Below are 23,558 nucleotides of genomic sequence, written 5' to 3'. Positions count from 1 at the left end.
TCATTCCCTCAAGCCAACTACAGGAAATATTACAACTGAAATTCCATGACAGCCACAGAAACCCAAAGGCTCTTCAGTGTCTTCCAACAATCTAGTGTTGTTTTGTTTGCTGTTTTTTTTACCTTGGTTTCATCTCATCTGGTGCTATCAAGTGACAGCCGTTCCCCCTGAGGGTCGATAGAGTTCTGAGCCTGAGGTTATCAGAAGCATGACATCATTTTCAGGAATGTTTCAAGCTGTTTAAAGGCACAATCAACTTAGTGTATGTAAACTTCTGACCCACTGGAATTGCGATACCGTGAACTGTATGACCAGCATAACAAGTTTTCATCAAATCCTTTGGATGTGTTAGGATCTGAGACAATGGTCGGACTGACTGGAGATGTTGACAGATAAAACTCACACATCATTCGTGTTCTGGTGAGCTCTGTACACCTCGCAGCTCGGTGAAAGGGAGCGTGTTGGTTGGCAGCATCAGTGCGCTGAAAGAGATGAGGAGTCACACATTCCTGGTCAGAAGACTGCCTGGCCGTACTATTTCTCCCTCATTTAGTAGTCTTATTGTGTTGGCCCAAGTGGTGCCCATTCAACCAGTATTGAGGAATAGAAGCCTACTCTACCTGACATTATCCCCTTGCTGGTGTGCCTCTCCCCTCTCACTCAACGGGGGGACGCTTGGCCTCCAGGCCCTCAGCCTGTCTCCCTCTCATCACCATAAATAACCTGAATTATTGATTACTTTGGGGCGGCAGGGTAGCCTAGTGGTTGGACTAGTAACCGGAAGGTTGCAAGTTCAAACCCCCGAGCTGACAAGGTACAAATCTGTCGTTCTGCCCACTGTTCCTAGGCCGTCATTGAAAATAAGAATTTGTTCTTAACTGACTTGCCTAGTTAAATAAAGGTAAAATTAAAATAAATATCCAGGGAGTCCACACTGCTCCCCCCAATCTCGCTCCACTCTCTCTCTATCCAGCCTCCTCTCTCCATCCAACCCCCTTTGTGTGTGTGTGTGTGTGTGTCTCTTTCCTCTCGCTCTCTCCATATCCCACTCTCTCCCATGCATGTGGGGACCCGTGTGGAACATAGGTACCTCGCAGGAAACAACCAGTGTAACAGCCTTTGTTCTTTCCCTGGAGCCTCACCACCTCACTATGTGTCCCCCTGGCTATTACTGAAACAATTTTGGGAGATATCTAGGAAGGCGTGTGTGATGAACAGACCACCCCAGCTGCTATAAACCGCAGACGCATTATCCTTCCAATATTATTTCCCCATTGATGTAAACACTGCATAAATGTTTCACCGTCCCCTTTGATAATGTACTACAAACCTATTATTATTTTTCATTCAATTATTATTTGTCATTCACTGGAGGGCAATTTTTGCCAGGTGCTGCTGATAAGTAACAATGACAAGATGGAAAGTGCCTAATCGTTTGGCTGTAATTAAATAACACTTTCTTGTCTTTTGAAAATTACTGTAAACAATGTTTTTTTTAATGTTTTCCCACTGCTTATTGTTATGGCAGACATGACCATTGTCTGATTATTCGGAAAAATATGAAAATATTTCAAACGCATAATTCACATTGTAAACAGCAAAACACAAGAGTGCTTTTAAAAGTTTCTAGAGATGATGCAGGAGTCAGGACACAACACAAGGATGGTGGAGATGTTGAAGAAGAACAAACGCCCTGGGGAGTGTTTGCCTTGATAAATGATCTTGTTTGTCCATCTATAGAACAGACATTTCCACTTGATGTGATTCCTCACACCAGTTATTTTCCCATTCCCTAGAGCGAGTCATTTTTTATTACCTGGAGTGCTGAATAAGACTGTCTGTCTGTGCTGCTGTTGGTGCGGGGGTGAAACGGGGTGAATAGCTGATTAATAGACCACATGGCTTCTCTCAATCAATAAAAAGTAAAGTGTCAAACGGAGTGAGGGAAACAGATCATCTGGTAACGCTTGTACTGTACATAAGGATACATACTGTAGGCTTGTACGTAGCCGTTTTATGGCGTCTGACCTATTCATACAATATGCATCAATAGACCCATCTCAACTTCAATGCTATTTACCATGAAAGATTGACATCGACAAAGGTAGCATTGTGTTATTTGTATGCTAGTAGAAGAGTAAATGAAACAGCTTAGACTATGGTCATTTGTTTAGATATACACAAATAATGTAGCATCATGCTTACGAATTGAGTATTTTGTTGTTTTGGTATATTCTGTGCTGATTCATGCTGTTATTTTGCAGCTGGGTCCCCATTCACATGGTGGGTTGGCAGGGCCAATGAGAGGCATTATTACTGGGGTGGTTCAGGACCAGGGATCCAGAAGTGTGCCTGTGGAATCGAAAGGAACTGCACCGACCCCAAGTACTACTGCAACTGTGACGCTGACCAAACGCGGTGGTGAGTGACTCCACTCTGAACAACACTAGAGATGAAATGCTACCGTATGGAAACGTAAGCTAGATCTAGTTATCCTGAAATGTATCAAGTAATACATTGTAACATTTTCTTTGTGCTACAATCTTACTGTTGTGCCTTTTGTAGTGAAAATTGTACTCTGTATTTCATATAGTTTTGTGATGTTTTTTTTTTAGGAGAGAGGACGCTGGTCTCCTGGTGTATAAAGACCATCTGCCTGTGAGTCAGGTGGTAGTTGGTGACACTAACCGTGCTGGCTCTGAGGCTAAGCTGACTGTGGGTCCACTGCGTTGTCAAGGAGATGGTGAGTTTTATCATTTCCACAACTTAGAATGCTAATCAGTAATGTACACAGGCAGTTATTCTTGTTTCCTGTTTCCCAGGTAACTACTGGAACGCAGCATCCTTCAACACGCCTGCATCATACCTGCACTTCCCTACCTTCCAAGGGGAGACCAGTGCAGACATCTCTTTCTATTTCAAGACTTCCTCCTCTTATGGCGTCTTTCTGGAGAACCTTGGCAATACTGACTTCATCCGCCTGGAGCTAAAAGGTGAGTGTACTACTACTCAGTAACAGGTCGATATACACTACCTGTAGAGCTGTATTATGGATGTGTGTGCAGTTCAGTATCAAAGCTCTACCTCCACATCTGCAAAAAAACATACCATTACAATATATAATGTATAGATGCAGTATAAATTCAATGGTTTGGACAGTGTTAGTGAGGCTTATTCACAGTAGATATCGACCTAGACATTCCACTAAGACTTTCCTCTAAGTCAAAAAGGATCATGTCTATCTTGCAGCCACAAAACAAGAATCTCTTGTTCCTACTAAAAAACAAACCACCAGCCACTAAGCAAGTGTCACGTGTCATGTTCCATGAGAGCTACTGTAAAACAACATTCAGTTCTTAATAAATCTCCAGGGTCAGCTCTTGGGGACTGTAACAAGATGGTAGATTGAATTTTGGGGCACCAGTGTGTGTGTACTGTAGAGTCTGAGAACATGTTAGAAGACCAACCCTAGGGCTCTCCATAAAGGCTGCCATTGATCTCATCGATTGCAGGCCATACTTCATTCATTTTGTCATCAGATATTAAACTTTAGCGCTTTAGAAATGGCTGGAAGTCAGTATTAACTTAAAGTTCACCAGCACAGTGGGATCCCTGTTTGGAAATGGTATTGTTAGATCAAATTGGTTTCCAGTGACATTTAAGCATGATTTCTGAGCTGGTGGGGAGCAGTTTCCTTCCGCTGGGAAAGATCAATGGTCAGAAATATCTTTGAGCTGCTTCCATCGCCTCAGGCCCCATTTGTTATTGTTTCTGACCCTTTTTCTCTGGCAGATTTCAAGCTTTACTGACGCCATTTTTTGGTGCAATGAGTTGACAGTATTTGAGCAGTATTATTACAGTGATTCAGTTGCTCTGAAGAAACAGTGTCTTTCGTTAGAGACACAGACAGAAAATATTCTGTAAAAAACATTTCATATTTAATAGTTTCCCCCCATTTTAATATTCACAAGGTACAGTATTAGCCTGCCAAGAAAAATGGATTTACTAAGCCCCTTGTAAGCTGTTGTATTTTAAATACTTTTTCACTCAAAACTCTAGAGTACCGTTATGCATTAGAATTTCTCTTTAGAGCTTGGCAATGGCAGTTGTTTTAATGAGACTTGGCCCCCCTCCAAAATTCTTCTCTGAGCTTCAGGAGGTTCTCTGCCAGTCCTGCAGGCCGAGCATCTGCTCTGAACAGGTGGATCTATGATTGACAGGGCTCCCCTATGTCATCTCCACAGCTTCAGTACATGCTCTGAATGGAGAACAAATGTAATCAGACAGCTCCCTTCAATATAGATCTATTGAGTCGGTTGGGAAATCAAATCAAAGAATGATTCTCCCAATGAAAGGTGGTCCAGGGTGAGACCCCTGGTTAGTGGAAAGCGCTCAATTACAATCCCTGTGAAATCTCATTACTCGATGGTAACCTGGATCTCTGTGATTGATGTGGATTAAACAATCAGAAAGGATGTTGAGTGATTACAGACAGGTTGTCAGTATGTGACGTTTGTCTCGGTGGAATTGGACCCAACAGGGGGTATGATGACACTTGTCAGCAGTGTTTCAATGAAGTAAATGACGATTGACAGAGGGGAAAATGAGCAAACTGTGCCGCTGTGAAGAGATCTATCTCACTACTGGAGTATTTGTCTGCCTTACGCATTTCTAGGTGTCATGGTCTGATAGGTACTTGTCAAAAACCCATCTAGAAAATTTTACATTTTTCAGAGCTATAAATGCAATATTGTCAGTCTTTCATGTTTCAAATCATCATGATACCAGCAACAATATTTCAAGGCCTCCGACATTTCAAAGTGTAAATTGAATGCCAGCTTACTTCACATTCATTGAAAAGTCAATACTGTTATGTAAGCAGACCAAGGTTATTATAGTAAACAAAAACTGAAACTAAAAATGAAAACCAATAATAATAACCAATATAGTAAACCGCTGCTCCGCCCATAACCGGAAGGCTCTCCAGAGGGTAGTGAGGTCTGCACAACACATCACTGGGTGCAAACTACCTGCCCTCCAGGACACCTACACCACCCGATGTCACAGGAATGCCAAAAAATATAATCAAGGACAACAACCACCCCAGCCACTGCCTGTTCACCCCGCTATCATCCAGAAGGCGAGGCCAGTACAGGTGCATCAAAGCGGGGACCGAGAGATTGAAAAACAGCTTCTATCTCAAGGCCATCAGACTGATAAACAGCCATCACTAACATTGAGTGGCTGCTGCCAACATACTGACTCAACTCCAGCCACTTTAATAATGGAAAAATTGATGTAATCAATTTATCACTAGCCACTTTATATTATATAACATTTACTTACCCTACATTACTCATTTCATATGTATATACTGTATGCTAATCCATCTACTGCATCTTACCATCTGGATGTAATTAAATGTATCGCTAGCCACTTTAAACAATGCCACTTTATTTAATGTTCTCATACCCTACATTACTCATCTCATATGTATATACTGTACTCTATACCATCTACTGCATCTTGCCTATGCCGTTCGACCATCACTCATTTATATATTTTTATGTACATATTCGTATTCATTCCTTTACTCTTGTGTGTATAAGGTAGTTTTTGTGAAATTGTTAGGTTATATTACTTGTTAGATATTACTGCATGGTCGGAACTAGAAGCACAAGCATTTCGCTACACTTGCATTAACACCTGCTAACCATGTGTATGTGACAAATAGATTTGATTTGATTTGGAAACAAAGCCAAATCTACACTGGAGTTGCTTACCAAGAAGACAGAGAATGCTCCTGAGTGGCCAAGTTACAGTTTTGACTTAAATCAGCAGTGGAACTTATGACTCTGGAGACGGGAAAAGGACCAATGAAACAAGGGGACAGTTTGTGGGACTCTATCCGAAGGGGCAGGGGGCTGTGTGGACAGCCATACCCTCTGCCCAATGCGATAGCGGGGAGCTGGGGTCCGACGACGGTCCGCTCATCAACGACACCTGGAGTTGGTCTTGAGAATAGCCGCCCTGGCTCTTCCAGGTACGTCAACAGCGGCGGACAAACATCTGGGCCGAGGGTACGCTGACCTCCTGCTCTTGTTCACGGAAGAGTGGAGGCTGATACCACATGGAGCACTCGAAAGGGGAGAGTCCCATGGCAGAACTAGGAAGAGTGTTCTGGGCCTACTCCACCCAGACTAGTTGACAGCTCCAGGTAGTGGGGTTGGTTGAGACCAGGCACCTTAAGGTGGTCTCCAGGTCTGGGTTTGCTCGCTCCGACTGACCGTTAGTTTGGGGATGGAATCCGGATGACAGGCTGGCCAACGACCCTATAAGGGTGCAGAATGCCTTCCAGAACTGAGACGAGAACCCCAATTGGAGACCATGTCTACCGGGAGTCCATGGATCTGGAAGACATGCTGCACAATAAGCTGGGCTGTCTCCTTGGCAGAAGGTAGTTTGGGGAGAGGAATGAAATGGGCAGCCTTGGAGAACCGGTCGACTACCGTCAGAATGACAGTGTTGCCATCAGACGGAGGGGGCCCAGTGACAAAGTCCAGAGATATAAGACCAGGGACGATGAGAAACCGGTAGTGGCTGCAGGAGGCCAGAATGAGCTTGCCGTGGAGTCTTGTTTTGAGCACACACAGTGCATGCGGTGACGAAGGAAGAGCATGCACTGTGTGCAACCGGACCCTGGATGACAGGACAGCCTGGAGGAATGAGCTCATTCCAGGACCCGGGACTGGACTGGATTAGAGACAAACAGCCGGTTAGCCAGGCCTCCTTCACGTCCAGGCTGGGAGTGTTGTGCCTCACAGACCAGGTTCTCAATACCCCAATCCACAGTGGCCACAAGGCATGAGGTAGGGAGAATGTTTTCAGATGTCGAGGGTGTGGCAGAGGAACTGTATAGGCGGAAGAGGGCGTCAGGCTTCACATTCTTTGACCCTGGGCGGTAGGAGATGGTGAAGTTAAATCTGTTGAACAGGAAGGCCCACCGGGCCTGCCTGAAGGTGAGGCGCTTGGTTGTACGGAGATTTTCCAGGTTTGTATGGTCGGTCCAGACCAAGAATGGCTGTTCTGCTCCTTCCAGCCAGTGCCTCCACTCTTCTAATACCATCTTCACAGCCAGGAGTTCTCAGTTACAAAACACAGTTACAAAAGTATCTATATCCACAGTAAAATGACTCTTATATCGACATAACTTGAAAGGCTGCTCAGCAAGGAAGAAGCCACCGCTCCAAAACCACCATAAAAAATCCAGACTACGGTTTGCAACTGTACATGGGTACAAAGATCGAACTTTTGGAGAAATGTCCTCTGGTCTGATGAAACTGTTTGGCCATAATGACCATTGTTGTGTTTGGAGTAAAAGGGGAGGCTTGCAAGCCGAAGAACAGCATCCCATCCGTGAAGCACGTGTGTGGCAGCATCATGTTGTCGGGGTGCTTTGCTGCAGGAGGGACTGGTTCACTTCACAAACTAGGTGGCATCATGAGGAGGAGAATTATGTGGATATATTGAAGCAAAATCTCAAGACATCAGTCAGGAAGTTAAAGCTTGGTCGCAAATGGGTCTTCCAAATGGACATTGAACCCAAGCATACTTCCAAAGTTGTGGCAAAATGGCTTAAGGACAACAAAGTCAAGGTATTGGAGTGGCCATCACAAAGCCCTGACCTCAATCCCATAGAAAATTTGTGGGCAGAACTGAAAAAGCGTGTGCGAGCAAGGAGGCCTACAAACCTGACTCAGTTACACCAGCTCTGTCAGGAGGAATGGGCCAAAATTCTTACTTATTATGGGAAGCTTGTGGAAGGCTACCCAAAACGTTTGAACAAAGTTAAACCATTTAAAGGCAATGTTACCAAATAGCAATTGACTGTATGTAAATTTCTGACCCACTGGGAATGTGATGAAAGAAATAAAAGCTGAAATATATCATTCTCTCTACTATTATTCTGACATTTCACATTCTTAAAATAAAGTGGTGATCCTAACTGACCTAAGACAGGGAATTTTTACAAGGATTAAATGTCAGGAATTGTGAAAAACTGAGTTTAAATGTATTTGGCTAAGGTGTATGTAAACTTCTGACTTCAGCTGTATGAAATGAGTAATGCGAGATATGTAAACATTCTTAAAGAGGCATTATTAAAGTGACTAGTGTTCCATTTATTAAAATGGTCAATCATATCAGGTCTGTAGGTAGGCAGCCACCTTTCTGTGCAAGTGGTGGCTGTTGAAAAATCTGATGGCCTTGAGATAGAAGCTGTTTTTCAATCTCTCTGTCCCAGCTTTGATGCATCTGTACTGACCTCGCCTTCTGGATCGAAGCGGGGTGAAAAGGTAATGGCTCAGGTGGTTATTGTCCTTGATTATCTTTTTTGCCTGCCTGTGACATCTGGTGTTGTAGGAGTCCTGGAGGGCAGGTAGTTTGCCCCCGGTGATGCGTTGTGTAGATCGCACCACCCTCTGGAGAGCTCTTCGGTTGTGGGCGGTGCAGTTGCCGTACCATGCGGTGATACAGCCTGACAGGATGCTCTCAATTGTGCACCTGTAAAAGCTAGTTAGTGTTTTTGGTGACAAGCCACATTTTTTCAGCCTCCTGTGGTTGATGAAGCACTGTTGCGCCTTCTTAACCACACTGTCTGTGTGCGTGGACCATTTCAGTTTGTCTGTGATATGAACACAGAGGAACTTAAATCTTTCCAGCTTCTCCACTGCTGTCCCATCAATGTGGATAAGGGGGTGCTCCCTTTGCTGTTTCTTGAAGTCCATGATCATCTCTTTTGTTTTGCTGACATTGAGTGAGAGGTTATTTTCCTGACACCACACTCTGAGGGCCCTCACCTCCTCCCTGCAGGCTATCTCGTCATTGTTGGTAATCAAGCCTACCACTGTAGTGTCGTCTGCAAATTTGATGATTGAGTTGGAGGCATGCATGGCCACGCAGTCATGGGTGAACAGGGAGTGCAGGAGGGGGCTGAGCACGCACCCTTGTGGGGCCCCAATGTTGAGAATCAGCGGAGTGGAGATGTTGTTTCCTACCTTCACCACCTGGGGCGGCCCGTCAGGAAGTCCAGGACCCAGTTGCACAGGGTGGGGTCGAGACCCAGGATCTCAAGGTTAATGATGAGTTCGGAGGGTACTATGGTGTTGAATGCTGAGCTGTAGTCAAGGAACAGCATTCTTATATAGGTATTTCTATTGCCCAGATGGGATAGGTCAGTGTGCAGTGTGATGGCGATTGCATCATATGTGGACCGATTGGTGTGATCTAGGGTATCAGGTAAGGTGGAGGTGATATGATCCTTGACTAGTCTCTCAAAGCACTTCATGATGACTGAAGTGAGTGCTACAGGCAATAGTCATTTAGTTCAGTTACCTTAGCTTTCTTGGGAACAAGAACAGAAATACATGGTTTTGTGGTGGGCCATGTGCCTGCAAGCTGACTCTGGGTGCCAACTGGATGGTGTTTCCTCTGAAACATTGGGGCGGCTGGCTTCGTGTTTCGGACGACACATGGCTCTTGACCTTTGCCTCTCCTGAGTCCGTAGGGGAGTTGCAGCGATGGGATAAGACTGTAACTGCCAATTGGATATCACGGAAAAGGGGTCAAAAATACAAAAATAAGTCAAATTAGGAACCACTTTGGCCACCCTGTGTAGACTAGATGTCATAGCCTTGCATTTCTGGAGTATTGTCAGGCATTACATGCAAATGTATCTATATGTATTTGTAATATATTTTACGTGACATTAAATATATTGAAATATAGTTTTTTTCCATATTGGTAATATAAAACTTAAACTAAATAAAAACTAGCAAGTAGATCTGAAAACTTACTGAAACTAAACTGAAAATCAAATACAAATCTTAAAACTAATAGAAATAAAAACGAATATAAAAACACAAAACTATAATAACCTTTGAAGTGGAAGTTCAGTTTCCCTAAAAATGCTTGTTAACTTTTTAACCACTCCCAAACAGACCAAGGTCTCTCAGACCAAGGTCTCTCATAGGCCCCAGCTTAATCTTTGCTTCATAAACGACCTCCTTGACAGATTTCCACCTCATAATTCAGCTGTTTCTCACCCAAAGCGTACGTGTCCCCACTGGCTCATAAGGCAGAGACTAAACCTTTCCACTTCTGAAGATCTAAAGCCTGTTTATCAGACTCACCCAAAACCGTATCTGATGCCTTCCGCTCTGTCCTCTCCTGCCTAGCTGCCACGGTGGTGTCCTTTTCCTTTGATGTGGGCAACGGTCTGGTGGAGCTGAGTGTGAGGTCATCCACTCCTCTTAATGATGACCAGTGGCACAGGGTGGTGGCTGAGCGCAACGTGAAGGAGGCTGTGCTGCAGCTGGATGGGCAGTTCAAGGAGGTTCGCCCTGCACCCCCACAGGGTCACACTCGCCTGGAGCTTTACAGCCAACTCTACGTCGGTAAGACATCCTTCCTTCCTGCCTCCCACCACATAGGGTAATGATGATCAGGTTTATATGTCTATGTTTGAAAGACAACTGGTGCTCAGCTCATGGTGTTTGGACTCGACTTATACAGGCCCACACAGTTTACACACAGAAACAATGTCAAAAGCTATTAGGATGTCAAGTCAACAACTAACAAGTTTTTAAAAACTTGAGTTTACAATTTTTTTATGAGAAGTGTACTTGGTATCAAGGTTGTTGTAAACCAAAATGTCTAATGAGACTTTTTGTCATAAACGTTATCCTTCAGGTGCATCGGGTGGCCAGAGAGGCTTCCTAGGATGTATCCGTGCCCTGAAGATGAACGGTGTGACCCTTGACCTGGAGGAGAGGGCGAAGGTCACCCCGGGGGTGAAGCCTGGCTGCTCTGGCCACTGCACCAGCTATGGGCAGCACTGCAGAAACGGTGGCCAGTGCATGGAGAAATACAACGGTTACTCATGCGACTGCACCTTGACGGCGTATGACGGGCCCTTCTGCACTGAAGGTAAAATACAGTCACAGCCATGTGAGAGAATGGTAACTCTAAGTGTTTTCGTTTTATTTCAACTTCACAATGTTACAACTCTAACTTTACCCTTTGCTTTTGGGAGGCTAATATCAATTCGCTTGTCAGTTTCTCAAACGTCTGCTGATGTTTTGTATTGTGTCTAATGTGTGTATCAGACGTGGGTGGCTACTTCGAGAGTGGAACACTAGTTCGTTACGACTTCCTTCCCGAGGGGGGCCTTCCAGCCATCAGGGATGTGAAGAGCCTGTCTCCCCTGCTGCCCACGGAGGGCAACCTTACACAGGAGGAGCTGGTGTTCAGCTTCAGCACCTCCAACACCCCCAGCATCCTGGTCTACATCAGCTCCAGGACCCAGGACTACCTGGCTGTGGTGCTCAGACACAATGGTGAGAGGGCAACTGTTCAAAGGGTTTAAAATGCTTGAGAGAATGTGAGAGCAATACTGGCCATCCGTTTAAAGGGTTTGAAAGGCTTGGAAGGTGAAGTTAATGGTTTAGCCAGCAAAGAACCTCAGAATGTACAGGGAAGTAGCTCAATAGCTAATTAAATAGTGCAACACACAGGTTGGGCATGGTTCGAGGCAGATGCATGAATAACTGAAACAGCAGAAAGAGAGAGTGATGGTCAATTTAGTATTTTAGCAATGTAGAGCTTAATTTAAAGTACAATTGCCACTTGAGTTTGATACTCTAACCATGTTTCAAAGCCTGTGAGATAATGGGTGGACAACTATATGAATATGATTAAGACACATTGGGACTGACTGGGCATTCCATCCCCCTCTGTCAGGAACACTTCAGATCCGCTACAGCCTGGGAGGCCTGAGGGAGCCGTTCACCATCGACCTGGACCAGCGCAACATGGCCAACGGGCAGCCCCACCACATCAACATCTCCAGGCAGGAGAGGAACATACGGCTGCAGGTGATAATAATGAGGATGTTGCTTTATCTATCTATGGAGCACTTTTCAGCTGCAGCTCCAGGATGACCCTAGTGTTCCACTACCACAAAGGGTGATCTATCACACAGTGGGATTTGCCAATGTCCTGAAATGTATTTTCCCTCTGACTACTTTAGGCTGCAGGTAAAAATCTTAACAATGATGTAGTTTTAGCTAAAAAACATTTTCATTTTCATCAAGCAGTTGAAAGGTAGGACTCTAATGCTCCACTTGAGTCCCAGGTTGGGACCACTCTCAAACTAAATTAGACTTTTAAAAATATGAATCACATTTTTATTTGGCGTACCCCTGGGGGTGCTAAGGGTCCAACACGGATCCCAAAAGGGTTCTACTTGGAACCAAATGTAACGGCTTTCTTCTGTGGACGAAGGAGAGGACCAAAGCGCAGTGTGGTTAGTGTTCATCATGTTTAATAAAGACGATAAACATGAACACTACAAAACACTACAAAACAACAAATGTGAAGAAAAAAAACGAAACAGTTCTGTCTGGTGCAGACTCACGAAGACAGAAGACCATCACCCACAAAAACCCAACACAAAACAGGCTACCTAAATATGGTTCCCAATCAGAGACAATGACTAACACCTGCCTCTGATTGAGAACCATATCAGGCCAAACATAGAAACGGGAAAACTAGACACACAACATAGAATGCCCACTCAGCTCACGTCCTGACCAACACTAAAACAAAGAAAACACAAAAGAACTATGGTCAGAACATGACACCAAAGGGGGTTATTCAAAGGGTTATCCTATGGGGCTAGCCAAAGTACCCTTTTAGGTTCTAAATAGCAAGTATTTTTCTAAGATTGTAGTGCTTTTTTCACCCCTACTTTACTTTTGCTCTTTTTTTTGGTTTTCTTATATCATTTATTCCATCCTGGCCAAATTTCCTCATCTGCTGGCATGCACCTCTCCTACAGTGCATTCGGAAAGTATTCAGACCCCTTGACTTTTTCCACATTTTGTTATGTTACAGCCTTGATTCAGTTTGATAGCTACACAGACTATAGATATAGCACTTTTCATAAAGCAGTTCAAAGGTAGAACACTAGTGCTCTGCTATCAGGAAGGGAGGACACCCTTCTCAGTGAGAGGGATTTGCTGATACCATTAAATCCAAAATACATATTTGTTCTGTGTCCTCTCAGACTGCATTAGGCTTTTTGCAACACACCAGACCCACCTTTCCTGTGGAAGTGGTTTATAGTGCATTATGCTTTTTAGCACAGTTTATTTCTGTTTGTTTATCGGATTTCGATAATGCATGATACACTGGCATCAGTTAGGATTTCCAGGCGTATGCTGTTTAAAATACACCACTAGGTGGTAGTAATTAACAAAAATAAAAAAGCCGGCTGTTGGGTTTATAACTGACTGTAATATAACATGATTGATGACCATATCGTGATGTTCTTTTCCAGTTGGACCATTACCCCCCAGTCAGCTACACTCTGCCTGCTGGCTCTGACACCAAGTTCAACCTGGTTAAAACTATATTCCTGGGCAAAGTCTTTGGTAAGTGTAGATATAATCCATGTATTCCTACTGGAGTGTAAATATAAGGAATGCTATGTATCATGCGTGGAATCAATGTATTATTTACTCGGAAGTCAGAGTTACTTGCATCTGTGTGTGTTTCTGAAAAAACACAAAACCAGATGTTTTGTTGCCCATCCATGACTGAGTGATTGATCTTGTTTAGTCCAGGTGTATTAATATATGGAAAGAGGGCATCAATATATCTGGTAATGGTGATGTTGCCTTGACAGAAAAATCTTGCTTTGTTGATACAAAGACATGTACATCCATCTGAGTGCCCATATTGAGCAATGTTACAATAGGCCTTGTCTAGGCCTTTCCTTTGTCTTTGTCTGACTGACAGTGGCGACCCATCATTCAGGGCAAGTGGGGCAGTGCCTGTTTTGCATGTTATTTTGGCATAAATACGTGTCACATATCAGTTTGAAAAGCTGCATAAGAACATTGTCTCTTTTTTGCTATCTTGAGTAAAGCAGCTCCAAAATGCAGGTGTTTCAGCCTAGCTCAGTGTTTTCTGTGGTGGAGGGGCAGCCAGCTGAAAATATAGAGCGTAGGGGTTGGTAATCTTCTCTAGTTCTGCCGTGATTGGCTCAGTGTTCTGTCACTCATGGGGACACTACGTTCAAGCCCCCCTTGGGTGCTACCATAGATTTACATTAGAAGTGCCCATTCAAGAAGGCTTAAGGTTATTGGCCACAGATAAAATTATGTCAAATCACGTTATATCTACCGTAGCTTTGATTGGACTGATCATGTCAACAACATACTTTCAAAATCCTAGCTAGCAAGCCAGACAAGCAGTCATCTTCATGAATTATGTCGCCAATCTACTGGCAAACAATTTTCAGTCTTTGTCATATGAAGAGAAATGATAGATAAAACGTATCTGTGATCATCGGCCATTGGACATAAACATTACCCAACAAGTTGGAGATCGCAAATTCAACAATGAGTGGTTTGGACGGAATCAGTTGCTAACTGCAAGCGTTGCAAAGCAATCACTATTTTTCTTCCCCTGCCTGCTATTCGGTGCAGAGGGTGTGTGGTCCAAGTCTGGGTTTAAGTGTCTCTTTTCCAAGCTTAAAAGGATAAACATTCACACGAACACCATGGGAATTAATTGGCCATGCTGACAATCCAACATGACTTCTGCCGCATTCAAAACAACTGCAAACTCCGAACTGTGAAATCTTGGAACTTTGAATAAAACGAGCTCCAACTGGGAAAATACGCTTTGAACGGTCATCCAACAAAAAATTCCAAGTCGGGAAATTAGGACTCTTTTGAGAGCTCCGACCTGAAAATCACGGACGTCATGATTCAACCATGTTTTTTTTTCAGTTCCCAGTTGTCTTGAAAGCACCAGAAATCCAGAGAAGTTTCATAACACATTTTGCCCACAAGAAGGACTCCTGTTGAAGTGAGCACAGCACAACAACGGAGAGGCCAAAAATATATTGTATGCTTCTGCATAAATTATGTAATATGCCAGGGAGATATGTAGCTAAGAAAGTAATACTAACTGTATTTTGTGTAGTAAGCTGTTAGTAACCTCAACCTAATAATTTGGTCCCTTTCCCCATAATACCTTAGCCAACTGTTCTGACTTGGAGGTACACATGTAGCCTATGGCCTGTTTTAGAGAAATGTCATCATCAAATATTGTAAGAGCTTTCATTGCCTGCTTACATGCCCCCTTTATTTATCCTACCTTTCTGACTTGGTGTACAGGGAGAATACTGTAAGAACGTGTCATTGTTCTGAATTATGTCATTGTACATTTCAAAAGTGCTGAATAGTCATATCGTCTGTCTTAGCTCGCTCATTAATATCTTAATCGAAATGACGGATTTCCTCTTATCCGCTCATCGTTCCCTTATGCCATAGTTTGTACATCTCAATTGTCAGTAGAAACCACATGTTTAAGCAAGTTAGCCATATAAAAAGGCACTAAATGAGGCTGAGTTAACTGTTCCGCTGCCAAATAAGGCTCCACTGATAGCCAGGTATAGGGACAGCTTTATGTAGGCCCTAACAGTTTGTGGGCACCATTTGTCATTGTTATAGTGCAATTCATGTATTGTTTAGCATTGTGTAGTGGCTTTGCTGTCATGCATCTAAAAAAAAATTGTGCTCCACCAAGTGTGTGCTCCACCAAGATTTACAGTCTAAAATCGCCACTGCTGACTGATATAGTACACCTACTATAGTACACCCACACCACTCAGATAAACTCAGGGTAAAAAAGTATGGATCATAGGGCCATCAAGAACCACACCACTGCAGCACACAGCTCGTCAGTATAGAGAAAGGTAGAATAGAAAACAGAATAAAGTGATGTGCGCATGGCATGGCGTGTTTGATTTCCGCTAAGGGAGGGAGCAGCACCGTGTTAGCAGGAGTCAGACACCAGTACACTGATCCTATTCTGAGAACAGTAGAATGCCCCATTGTGCCTGGCTGGTAAAGCCTTACAACTTCCCAGAGTGCTTTGCTGCTGCACTCGATTAATAAATTAACAACAATCTCTGACATCATCCTCAGGGAGGAAGGGAGCACAAAAGCCCGGTCCTGATCCCCATCCTGTAATCCTTTACTCACATCCAGGTTTTCTCCGAGCCTCGTTCCGTTTGTGAATGTATTAGCTCACTTTATCCATGACATCATCATGTTTTCCCTGCCTGGTCTGGCTGTAAGGAAGAGAAGAGAAGGAAGGGAAAGGAGCTGGGCTGAATCATTTAGGGTGCATTCACATTCAGAGCTCACTGGCTAACCAAGGCTTCAGGCACATAGACACCCTGGCAGATACACAGACAGGTTGGCATACAGACAGGTAATACACACAGGAAGACAGACAGAGAGATTGATAGACATATTGGCAAGAAGATAAACAGACTACTAGCAGGCAGAAAGGCAGCAGGGCAGATACAGAATTAAATGTTCCTGGCAGACAGACGAACATACAGGTAAACAGACAAGCATGTCTCATAGACAGGCATACAGCGGGCAGTGGTAGCACTGTATAAGACAAGGACTTTTCCTCTGGATAGAGGGGCTGCGCCGTGGGGGCAGACTCAGAGTTAGCGCCACTTCATTCAGGGAGGACAACAGGGCAACCAGGTAATACTCTTCTGTATTTGACAAACTTGAGGTGGCATAGTGTTTTCAATAACAACCTACCTGTAACTACACTGTAAATCTGTAGGTGTTGGGGACCCTTATGGTAAACCTTGACCTTGTGTTTTTGTTGCAACTCTTTGTTTCAGATATATTTCTATTTGTTGTCATTTCCTTTTCATGCAAGGTAGGCCTATGTTGTTTTTAACAAACATTGTCACTGTAGCCTAATACTTTTTCTGTAGATATTGCAATGTGTTTTCTGAAAAGCAGAGATAATGCATTGGCTAATGTTCCAAACAGGATGTGTTTGTCTTTTCAACTTGGGGGCATATGAAACATCCTTCTTACATGTAACCGTGAAATTACTCTTCTTTATCTGCCTTGGAGAATAACATATTGCAAAATAATTGGATACTCTGTTTAAGTATAACATATCTGCAGTAGGAGTCTCTGCAGTAGTTGCCTGTCTGGTGGAAGCTAGGGACAGGGAATACAGTGTCACCAACCAGAGACTAGGTTCAAGTGAACATAAATCAAACTGGGGAGGCTTACGGTGTTGTGCTGAGTAGTAGTGCATCGTGGTGGTAGACTAGTATTAAGTGGTCAGGCAGCATCAGTCAGCAGCTCCAAGAAGAACTCCTATCTAATCTAGAAGTACTGTGATGGTTTTTCTTTTTTCTTTGTTTTAATCAGAAACTGGCCAGATTGACCCAGTCCTCATAGAGAAGTACAACACCCCAGGGTTCGTTGGCTGTCTGTCCAGAGTTCAGTTCAACAACATCGCCCCTCTGAAGGCAGCACTGAGGTCTGGCATCGTCGCCCCAGTGACCACCCAGGGCATTCTAGTGGAGTCCAACTGCGGGGCGTCTCCTCTCACCATCTCACCCATGGCTGCTGCCAATGACCCCTGGCACCTGGACTCAGGTACAGTAAATCACTGTGTTTCTAACTATCCCCTTTAATTGTCCCACCAATAGAACCATTTATTCATATCATGGGATTTTATTCTATTTTATTGAATTGTTGTGTTTATTTACATCTCGATACCATCATCTTGAATACTGCATTTTAAAAGTAGTCCTTTACAGTAGATATATTGTCGGTGGTCAACTAGCAGCACCAGCAGTCCACTCAGTCCTCCAAAGAGATTTGACATTTAATTAAAACTTCAAGGCATGATATTTAATAGTGGTACTTTTCTTCTTTAGCTACTGAACCATTTAAACCCATGTGCTGTGCTGTTTAGCTCCTGTGGATAGGTCTACAGGATGGTTATCACTGGGTCAGTGTATTGATCCTGGGTGTGTTCTCTGGACACAAAGGAATGAGCTTTCCGGACACATGAGATCTATTGCTGCCCAGCCACTCACCCTCTTCTCTTAATCTCTCCATTACTAGGAACACAATATCTATCTCATGCCTGCTCTGCTCTGTATGAAATGCTATCCCTCAGGGAGTCTAAGTGACTATTTGTATGTTTAACCTATGGAGGCATATGAGGTTTCAATAAATCAGATGAATATTTTTAGTGGTACTGCTTTAGTAAGGATTAATATAAACAATTTCAATTGTCCCACAGCTAGGCCTAATGGGACTAGTTATAGATTGTTACACTATTGATATTCTGACTTTTACTAAGAGAGCTTTGGATGAAAAACATGAGAATAAGAGGAAGAATCTTTGTATCATTTGATCTGAGCCTTGCAATAGTGCTCCAAAGGCAAACAGAACAGCTCCCTGTAAGAGGTATCTGTGATCCCTGCTCCACTGTGTGTGTGTGCGTGCGTGCGTGCGTGCGTGTGTGTTTGTGTGTGTGTGTGTGTGTATCTTGGGGGCGGTGATATGTGATGAGAGATTTGCACATATTCTGCAGAATCCACTCAAATGGACTAGAGTGCCCACAGAGATGCCAGATGAAAAGAGCAGACTGCCCCTCTTAACTCAGCCCACGCCTACTTCCCCCCATGACTCACACTGTGCATATACTGCAAGCTATATTTATCGCCTGTCCTGTTTTTTTTTTTGAATCGGATGCCAAAGTGTGCCAGTTTACAATTGACATATTCTGTCTCTGTAAAAAATGTGTCATAGCATTTACATTATTTTTTAGCATTGTTTGGTTATTTTGTGGTTGATCCGTTTTTGTTTCCTTTTTCAGCTGGTGCTGTATTCCCATTCAACGAGGAAAGAGTTAGCCGGGATGGAGTTGATCGGAACGCTGCAATTATCGGAGGTGAATAGGGGCAGTAATCAACTCACCTACTATACAGGGTTGTTGAGGTTTTTAAAGGTCAAATTAAATTAAATTGCGCCGAATACCGTGAAATGCTTACTTACAAGCCCTTATCAAAGTGTATTTCTCACATGCACAGGATACAGCAGGTGCAAACAGTACAGTGAAATACTTACTTGCACCCTCTTCCTCAACAATGCAGTATTCAATATATAAAAAAGGAAAATAAATAGAAAGGGTCAAATCCAGTAATCGATTTTTCAAAAGAACACATTGTCATGTACCTCATAATGTCCTTTATACTTGTAGGTATCATTGCTGTGGTCATCTTCACCATCCTCTGCACCCTGGTGTTCCTGATTCGCCATATGTTCCGTCACAAGGGCTCCTACCACACCAATGAGGCCAAAGGGGCGGAGTCTGCGGACTGTGCCGATGCAGCCATCATTGTCAATGACCCAGCCTTCACAGAAACCATTGATGAGAGCAAGAAGGAATGGTTCATTTAATCAGACATTCACATTTTGGTACTGGTCAGTGGTGTGCCCATGGCTCTTCACACTTCGCTGAGTGAGGACAAGGCTTTCTTTGATGATGATGATGAGGATGATGAATGAATAATGTGTAAATGGGGCATAGGAAGATTTCCCCATGGACTAGATGTGTGCATTGGCTGGCTTGTCTATAATGTATTTACATTGAGTGAGGAGTTGGAGGAGTTTTGGCAACATGATATCAGTCATTCACATAGAGCCATTATTACAACTACAGCATCACCTGGACTGAGAATTAAACATTTAAAAAACAATATCACTTTTTATATTTATTTTTTTCATTACTGTTGATGTCTTAATGTTTTTAGCTTTGATTGTAGAGATGTTTATGCCTGTATTTAATGGGTCAAGCACATAATGTACACTTCTAGTTCCTTTGCTGCCAAATGAGTACCAAGTGAGTTGCTTAGAGACAAAATGCTCTCCCTGCACAGATTGAAAAACACATTAAGGTTTATGTCACTGACATTTGATTGTATTGCATTGTAATGTATTGGTTTGATTGCACTGCAGTCCTTATTATGTGTAGAATACAACGGCATGCTACACAACTATGGCATCCCTTCACTGCACCATTCCACACAGTAGCACTGGTATTTCCTCACAAATGTGTCTTTTATCTTGCAGATCATTCTTGGGGGGGGGGGCAAATTATTCAGCATGCTTTATCTGTTTCCCCGGTCTTGCTACATATGATGATGGCTCTTCTTGGAAAATTGGTTTTTGGCATGATATGACAGGTTCACATTTGGCAACATTGTGACTTTTGAGAGGGAAGTGCTATGATATTGTCATGAAAAGGTTTATTGTACAAACAAGCATCATATTACTTATAGTAATGACAATATCCAATGTGCCTTCAAGATTCAGCCACTCTGCTTTCCGTTTTGGACTATTTCCTTCTGGGCACACTGACTGTACCCTGAATATTGAACAAAATAAATACTCTATGGCCAATAGGGATGTATTTATGATGGTGGCTATATGCTAAAAGGAAAATGACAACGTGGCTTAACTTCAGCTCCATGGGCAGTGATACACTATACACACGCTTAACTAATGCCTGAACTTCTATGCCTTTGTTGGTATCAATGTGTATAGTTCTGTAGCACAGGAGGCTGCTGAGGGGAGGACGGCTCATGATAATGGCCAAAAACGGAGTGAATGGAATGTCACCAAACACATGGCACCATGTGTTTGATGTATTTGATACAATTCCAATTATTCTGCTCGAGCCATTACCAGGAGCCTGTCCTCCCCAATTATTAAGGTGCCACCAACCTCCTGTGTTCTATAGGTGTTATTTCATTTGTTTATTTGAGTACAGTGGGGTTGTATGTTTTATGTCTAATCATTTTATTTCCTTATTCATAAGATAACCATTTTCACCCAGTAAGTCAGAATAACCCACAATATTAAATGTTTTTATGTTACAAGTGCCAACAAGATTATGTCAGCCTTTCCCCATGTTAAGATTCTCATATTCACATCATGTGGTTTGGGAATTGCTGTGATTAATTCAGAGTAGCATTACACAGACAACACAGTGTGTGCTGAAGAGAAGAACTGGAGGATTAGGGGAGCTAAGGGGAATGTAGACAGCATGAGAGACTGTCGTGAAAACCTCTGAAATGAACATAAAATGATTAGCTGTTACTGTTGAAGGCTGTAACAGCATCTGCAAACAGAATGTATCCTTCCATATAATGTCAGTGTCCCACATGCCCACAGCAATCTGAATTGGATGATGAAATCCCTTAAATTGCACCACTGAACACATAAGCAAAGCTGGTATTATTAGGTAATTTCTTCACATTTTTTGTGTTGCTATTTTGTCATGTAGGCTATTGTTTTGAATCAACATGTAAATCCCTGTCTACATCTCACAATGGTACATTTTGGTTTATTGGTATTCAGAGGAGCAAAACATTGGTTGTTCATCACTGTGTGTGCTAATAGTCAAGTTGCAACTGAAACACAATATACTTTAATATTCTATAAACCAAAATGATCAGAGGACATCCATTTACTGTAGAGCAACACTTTATGAGAACGCATGATCTTACATTTCATTAGAATATCTAACACGTCACAGTTCACAATGTAATATATAATATTATAGCATAGGATATAATAAAGCATAATATAGCATATTGATATTATGGAGATTTTTTTTTGTTATGTTGGTTTACCACTTTTGTCAAATGAATGATTGGCATCGGATTTCAAATTCCATTATTGTTTTTCTTTTCATTAGCAGCATGACAATTAAAACTAAAAACAGTACCACATTGCAGTGCAATTTATTTTACATTAATTCTTTGGAAATATTTTGTACAATTCTTATCTGAGGGATGATGTGCAAAAGTATTTTTTATAATATATTTACATTTATTTCATTGCAATTATAATTAAATGGCAGTTTTCTTTTTGATATTCTGTGTGAAAAACATACATTGTTGAAATTGTCTTTTACAGTGGCTTGAGATCATGTTCCCCAAAATGAAAGATTTTACAACTTCATTTTGTGTTATTTTAGTTCAGTATTGTATGTCAGGCCTGAGATTGCATATGTAATGTGATTTTGTCTTAATATAAAACATTAAACAAGCCTTGCCATACAGAGTGTGATTGGTTTTTCATCAGATGCCTCCCTATCAGAACATGCGCCCTCTCCCGACACCTACAGTGCTTTCAGAAATTATTCAGACCCCTTCACTTTTTCTACATTTTGTTGTGTTACAGCTTTATTCTAACATGGATTAAATAAATGTTTTCCTCATCAATCTACACACAATACACCATAATGACAAAGCAAAAACAGGTTTTTAGAAATGTTTGTAAATATATTAAAAATAAAAAACAGAAATACCTTATTTACATAAGTATTCAGACCCTTTGCTATAAGACTTGAAATTGAGCTCAGGTGCATCCTGTTTCCATTGATCATCCTTGAGGTGTTACTACAACTTGATTGGAGTCCACCTGTGGTAAATTCAATAGATTGGACATGATTTGGAAATGCACACACCTGTCTATATAACGTCCCACTGTTGACATTACATATCAGAGCAAAGAGACCATGAGGTCAAAGTAATTGTCTGTAGAGCTCCGAGACAGGATTGTGTTGAGGGAAAAATCTGGGGAAGAGTACAAAAACATTTCTGCAGCATTGAAGGTCCCCAAGAACACAGTAGCCTCCATCATTCTTAAATGGAAGAAGTTTGGGAACACCAAGACTCTTCCTAGAGCTGGCTGCCTGGCCAAATTGAGCATTCGGATGAGAAGTGCCTTGGTCAGGGAAGTGACCAACACCCCGATGGTCACTGACAGAGCTCCAGAGTTCCTCTGTAGAGATGGAAGAAGCATCCAGAAGGACAACCATCTCTGCAGCACTCCACCAATCAGGCCTTTATGGTAGAGGGGTCAGACAGAAGCCACTCCTCAGTAAAAGGCACTCGAAAGCCTACTTGGAGTTTGCCAAAAGGACTCTCAGACCATGGGAAACAAGATTCTCTGGTCTGATGAAACCAAGATTGAACTCTTTCCTGAATGCCAAGCGTCACATCTGGAGAAATCCAGGGACCACTCATCACCTGGCCAATACCATCCCTACGGTGAAGCATGGGGGTGGTAGCATCATGTTGTGGGGATGTTTTTCAGCAGCAGGGACTGGGAGACTAGTCAGGATCGATGGAAAGATGAACGGAGCAAAGTACAGGGAGATCCTTAACCTCTTGAACCTCTGGGGGCAGTATTTCATTTTTGGATGAAAAACGTTCCTGTTTTAAACAAGATATTTTGTCACGAAAAGATGCTCGACTATGCATATAATTGACAGCTTTGGAAAGAAAACACTCTGACGTTTCCAAAACTGCAAAGATATTGTCTGTGAGTGCCACAGAACTAATGCTACAGGCGAAACCAAGATGAAATTTCATACAGGAAGTGAGCCAGATTTTGGAGGCGCTGTGTTCCAATGTCTCCTTATATGGCTGTGAATGCGCAAGGAATGAGCCTACACTTTCTGTTTCCCCAAGGTGTTTGCAGCATTGTGACGTATTTGTAGGCATATCATTGGAAAATTGACCATAAGAGACTACATTTACCAGGTGTCCGCTCGGTGTCCTCCGT

The 23,558-nt window shown here is 42.7% G+C and overlaps 1 protein-coding gene across 1 annotated transcript in view; it reads left to right on the top strand.

Moving 5' to 3' along the window:
* Nucleotides 1–22,045, top strand: part of LOC109872204 (contactin-associated protein-like 2) — a 55,396-nt gene extending 33,351 nt beyond the window's left edge. Inside the window, exons 15-25 of the mRNA XM_031806937.1 lie at nucleotides 2,265–2,421; nucleotides 2,616–2,743; nucleotides 2,823–2,993; nucleotides 10,236–10,454; nucleotides 10,750–10,986; nucleotides 11,166–11,396; nucleotides 11,800–11,933; nucleotides 13,400–13,493; nucleotides 17,331–17,561; nucleotides 18,796–18,870; nucleotides 19,180–22,045. Coding sequence (XP_031662797.1) covers nucleotides 2,265–2,421; nucleotides 2,616–2,743; nucleotides 2,823–2,993; nucleotides 10,236–10,454; nucleotides 10,750–10,986; nucleotides 11,166–11,396; nucleotides 11,800–11,933; nucleotides 13,400–13,493; nucleotides 17,331–17,561; nucleotides 18,796–18,870; nucleotides 19,180–19,379 — 1,877 coding nt within the window. The 3' untranslated portion in view covers nucleotides 19,380–22,045. The remainder of the gene's footprint in view (nucleotides 1–2,264; nucleotides 2,422–2,615; nucleotides 2,744–2,822; nucleotides 2,994–10,235; nucleotides 10,455–10,749; nucleotides 10,987–11,165; nucleotides 11,397–11,799; nucleotides 11,934–13,399; nucleotides 13,494–17,330; nucleotides 17,562–18,795; nucleotides 18,871–19,179) is intronic.
* Nucleotides 22,046–23,558: the final 1,513 nt, after the last annotated feature.

This window comes from Oncorhynchus kisutch, linkage group LG27, assembly GCF_002021735.2.
Source record: "Oncorhynchus kisutch isolate 150728-3 linkage group LG27, Okis_V2, whole genome shotgun sequence".
NCBI lineage: Eukaryota > Metazoa > Chordata > Actinopteri > Salmoniformes > Salmonidae > Oncorhynchus > Oncorhynchus kisutch.
The sequence above is the reverse complement of the archived record's forward strand: the minus strand, read 5'-3'. Positions and strand labels throughout refer to the sequence as shown.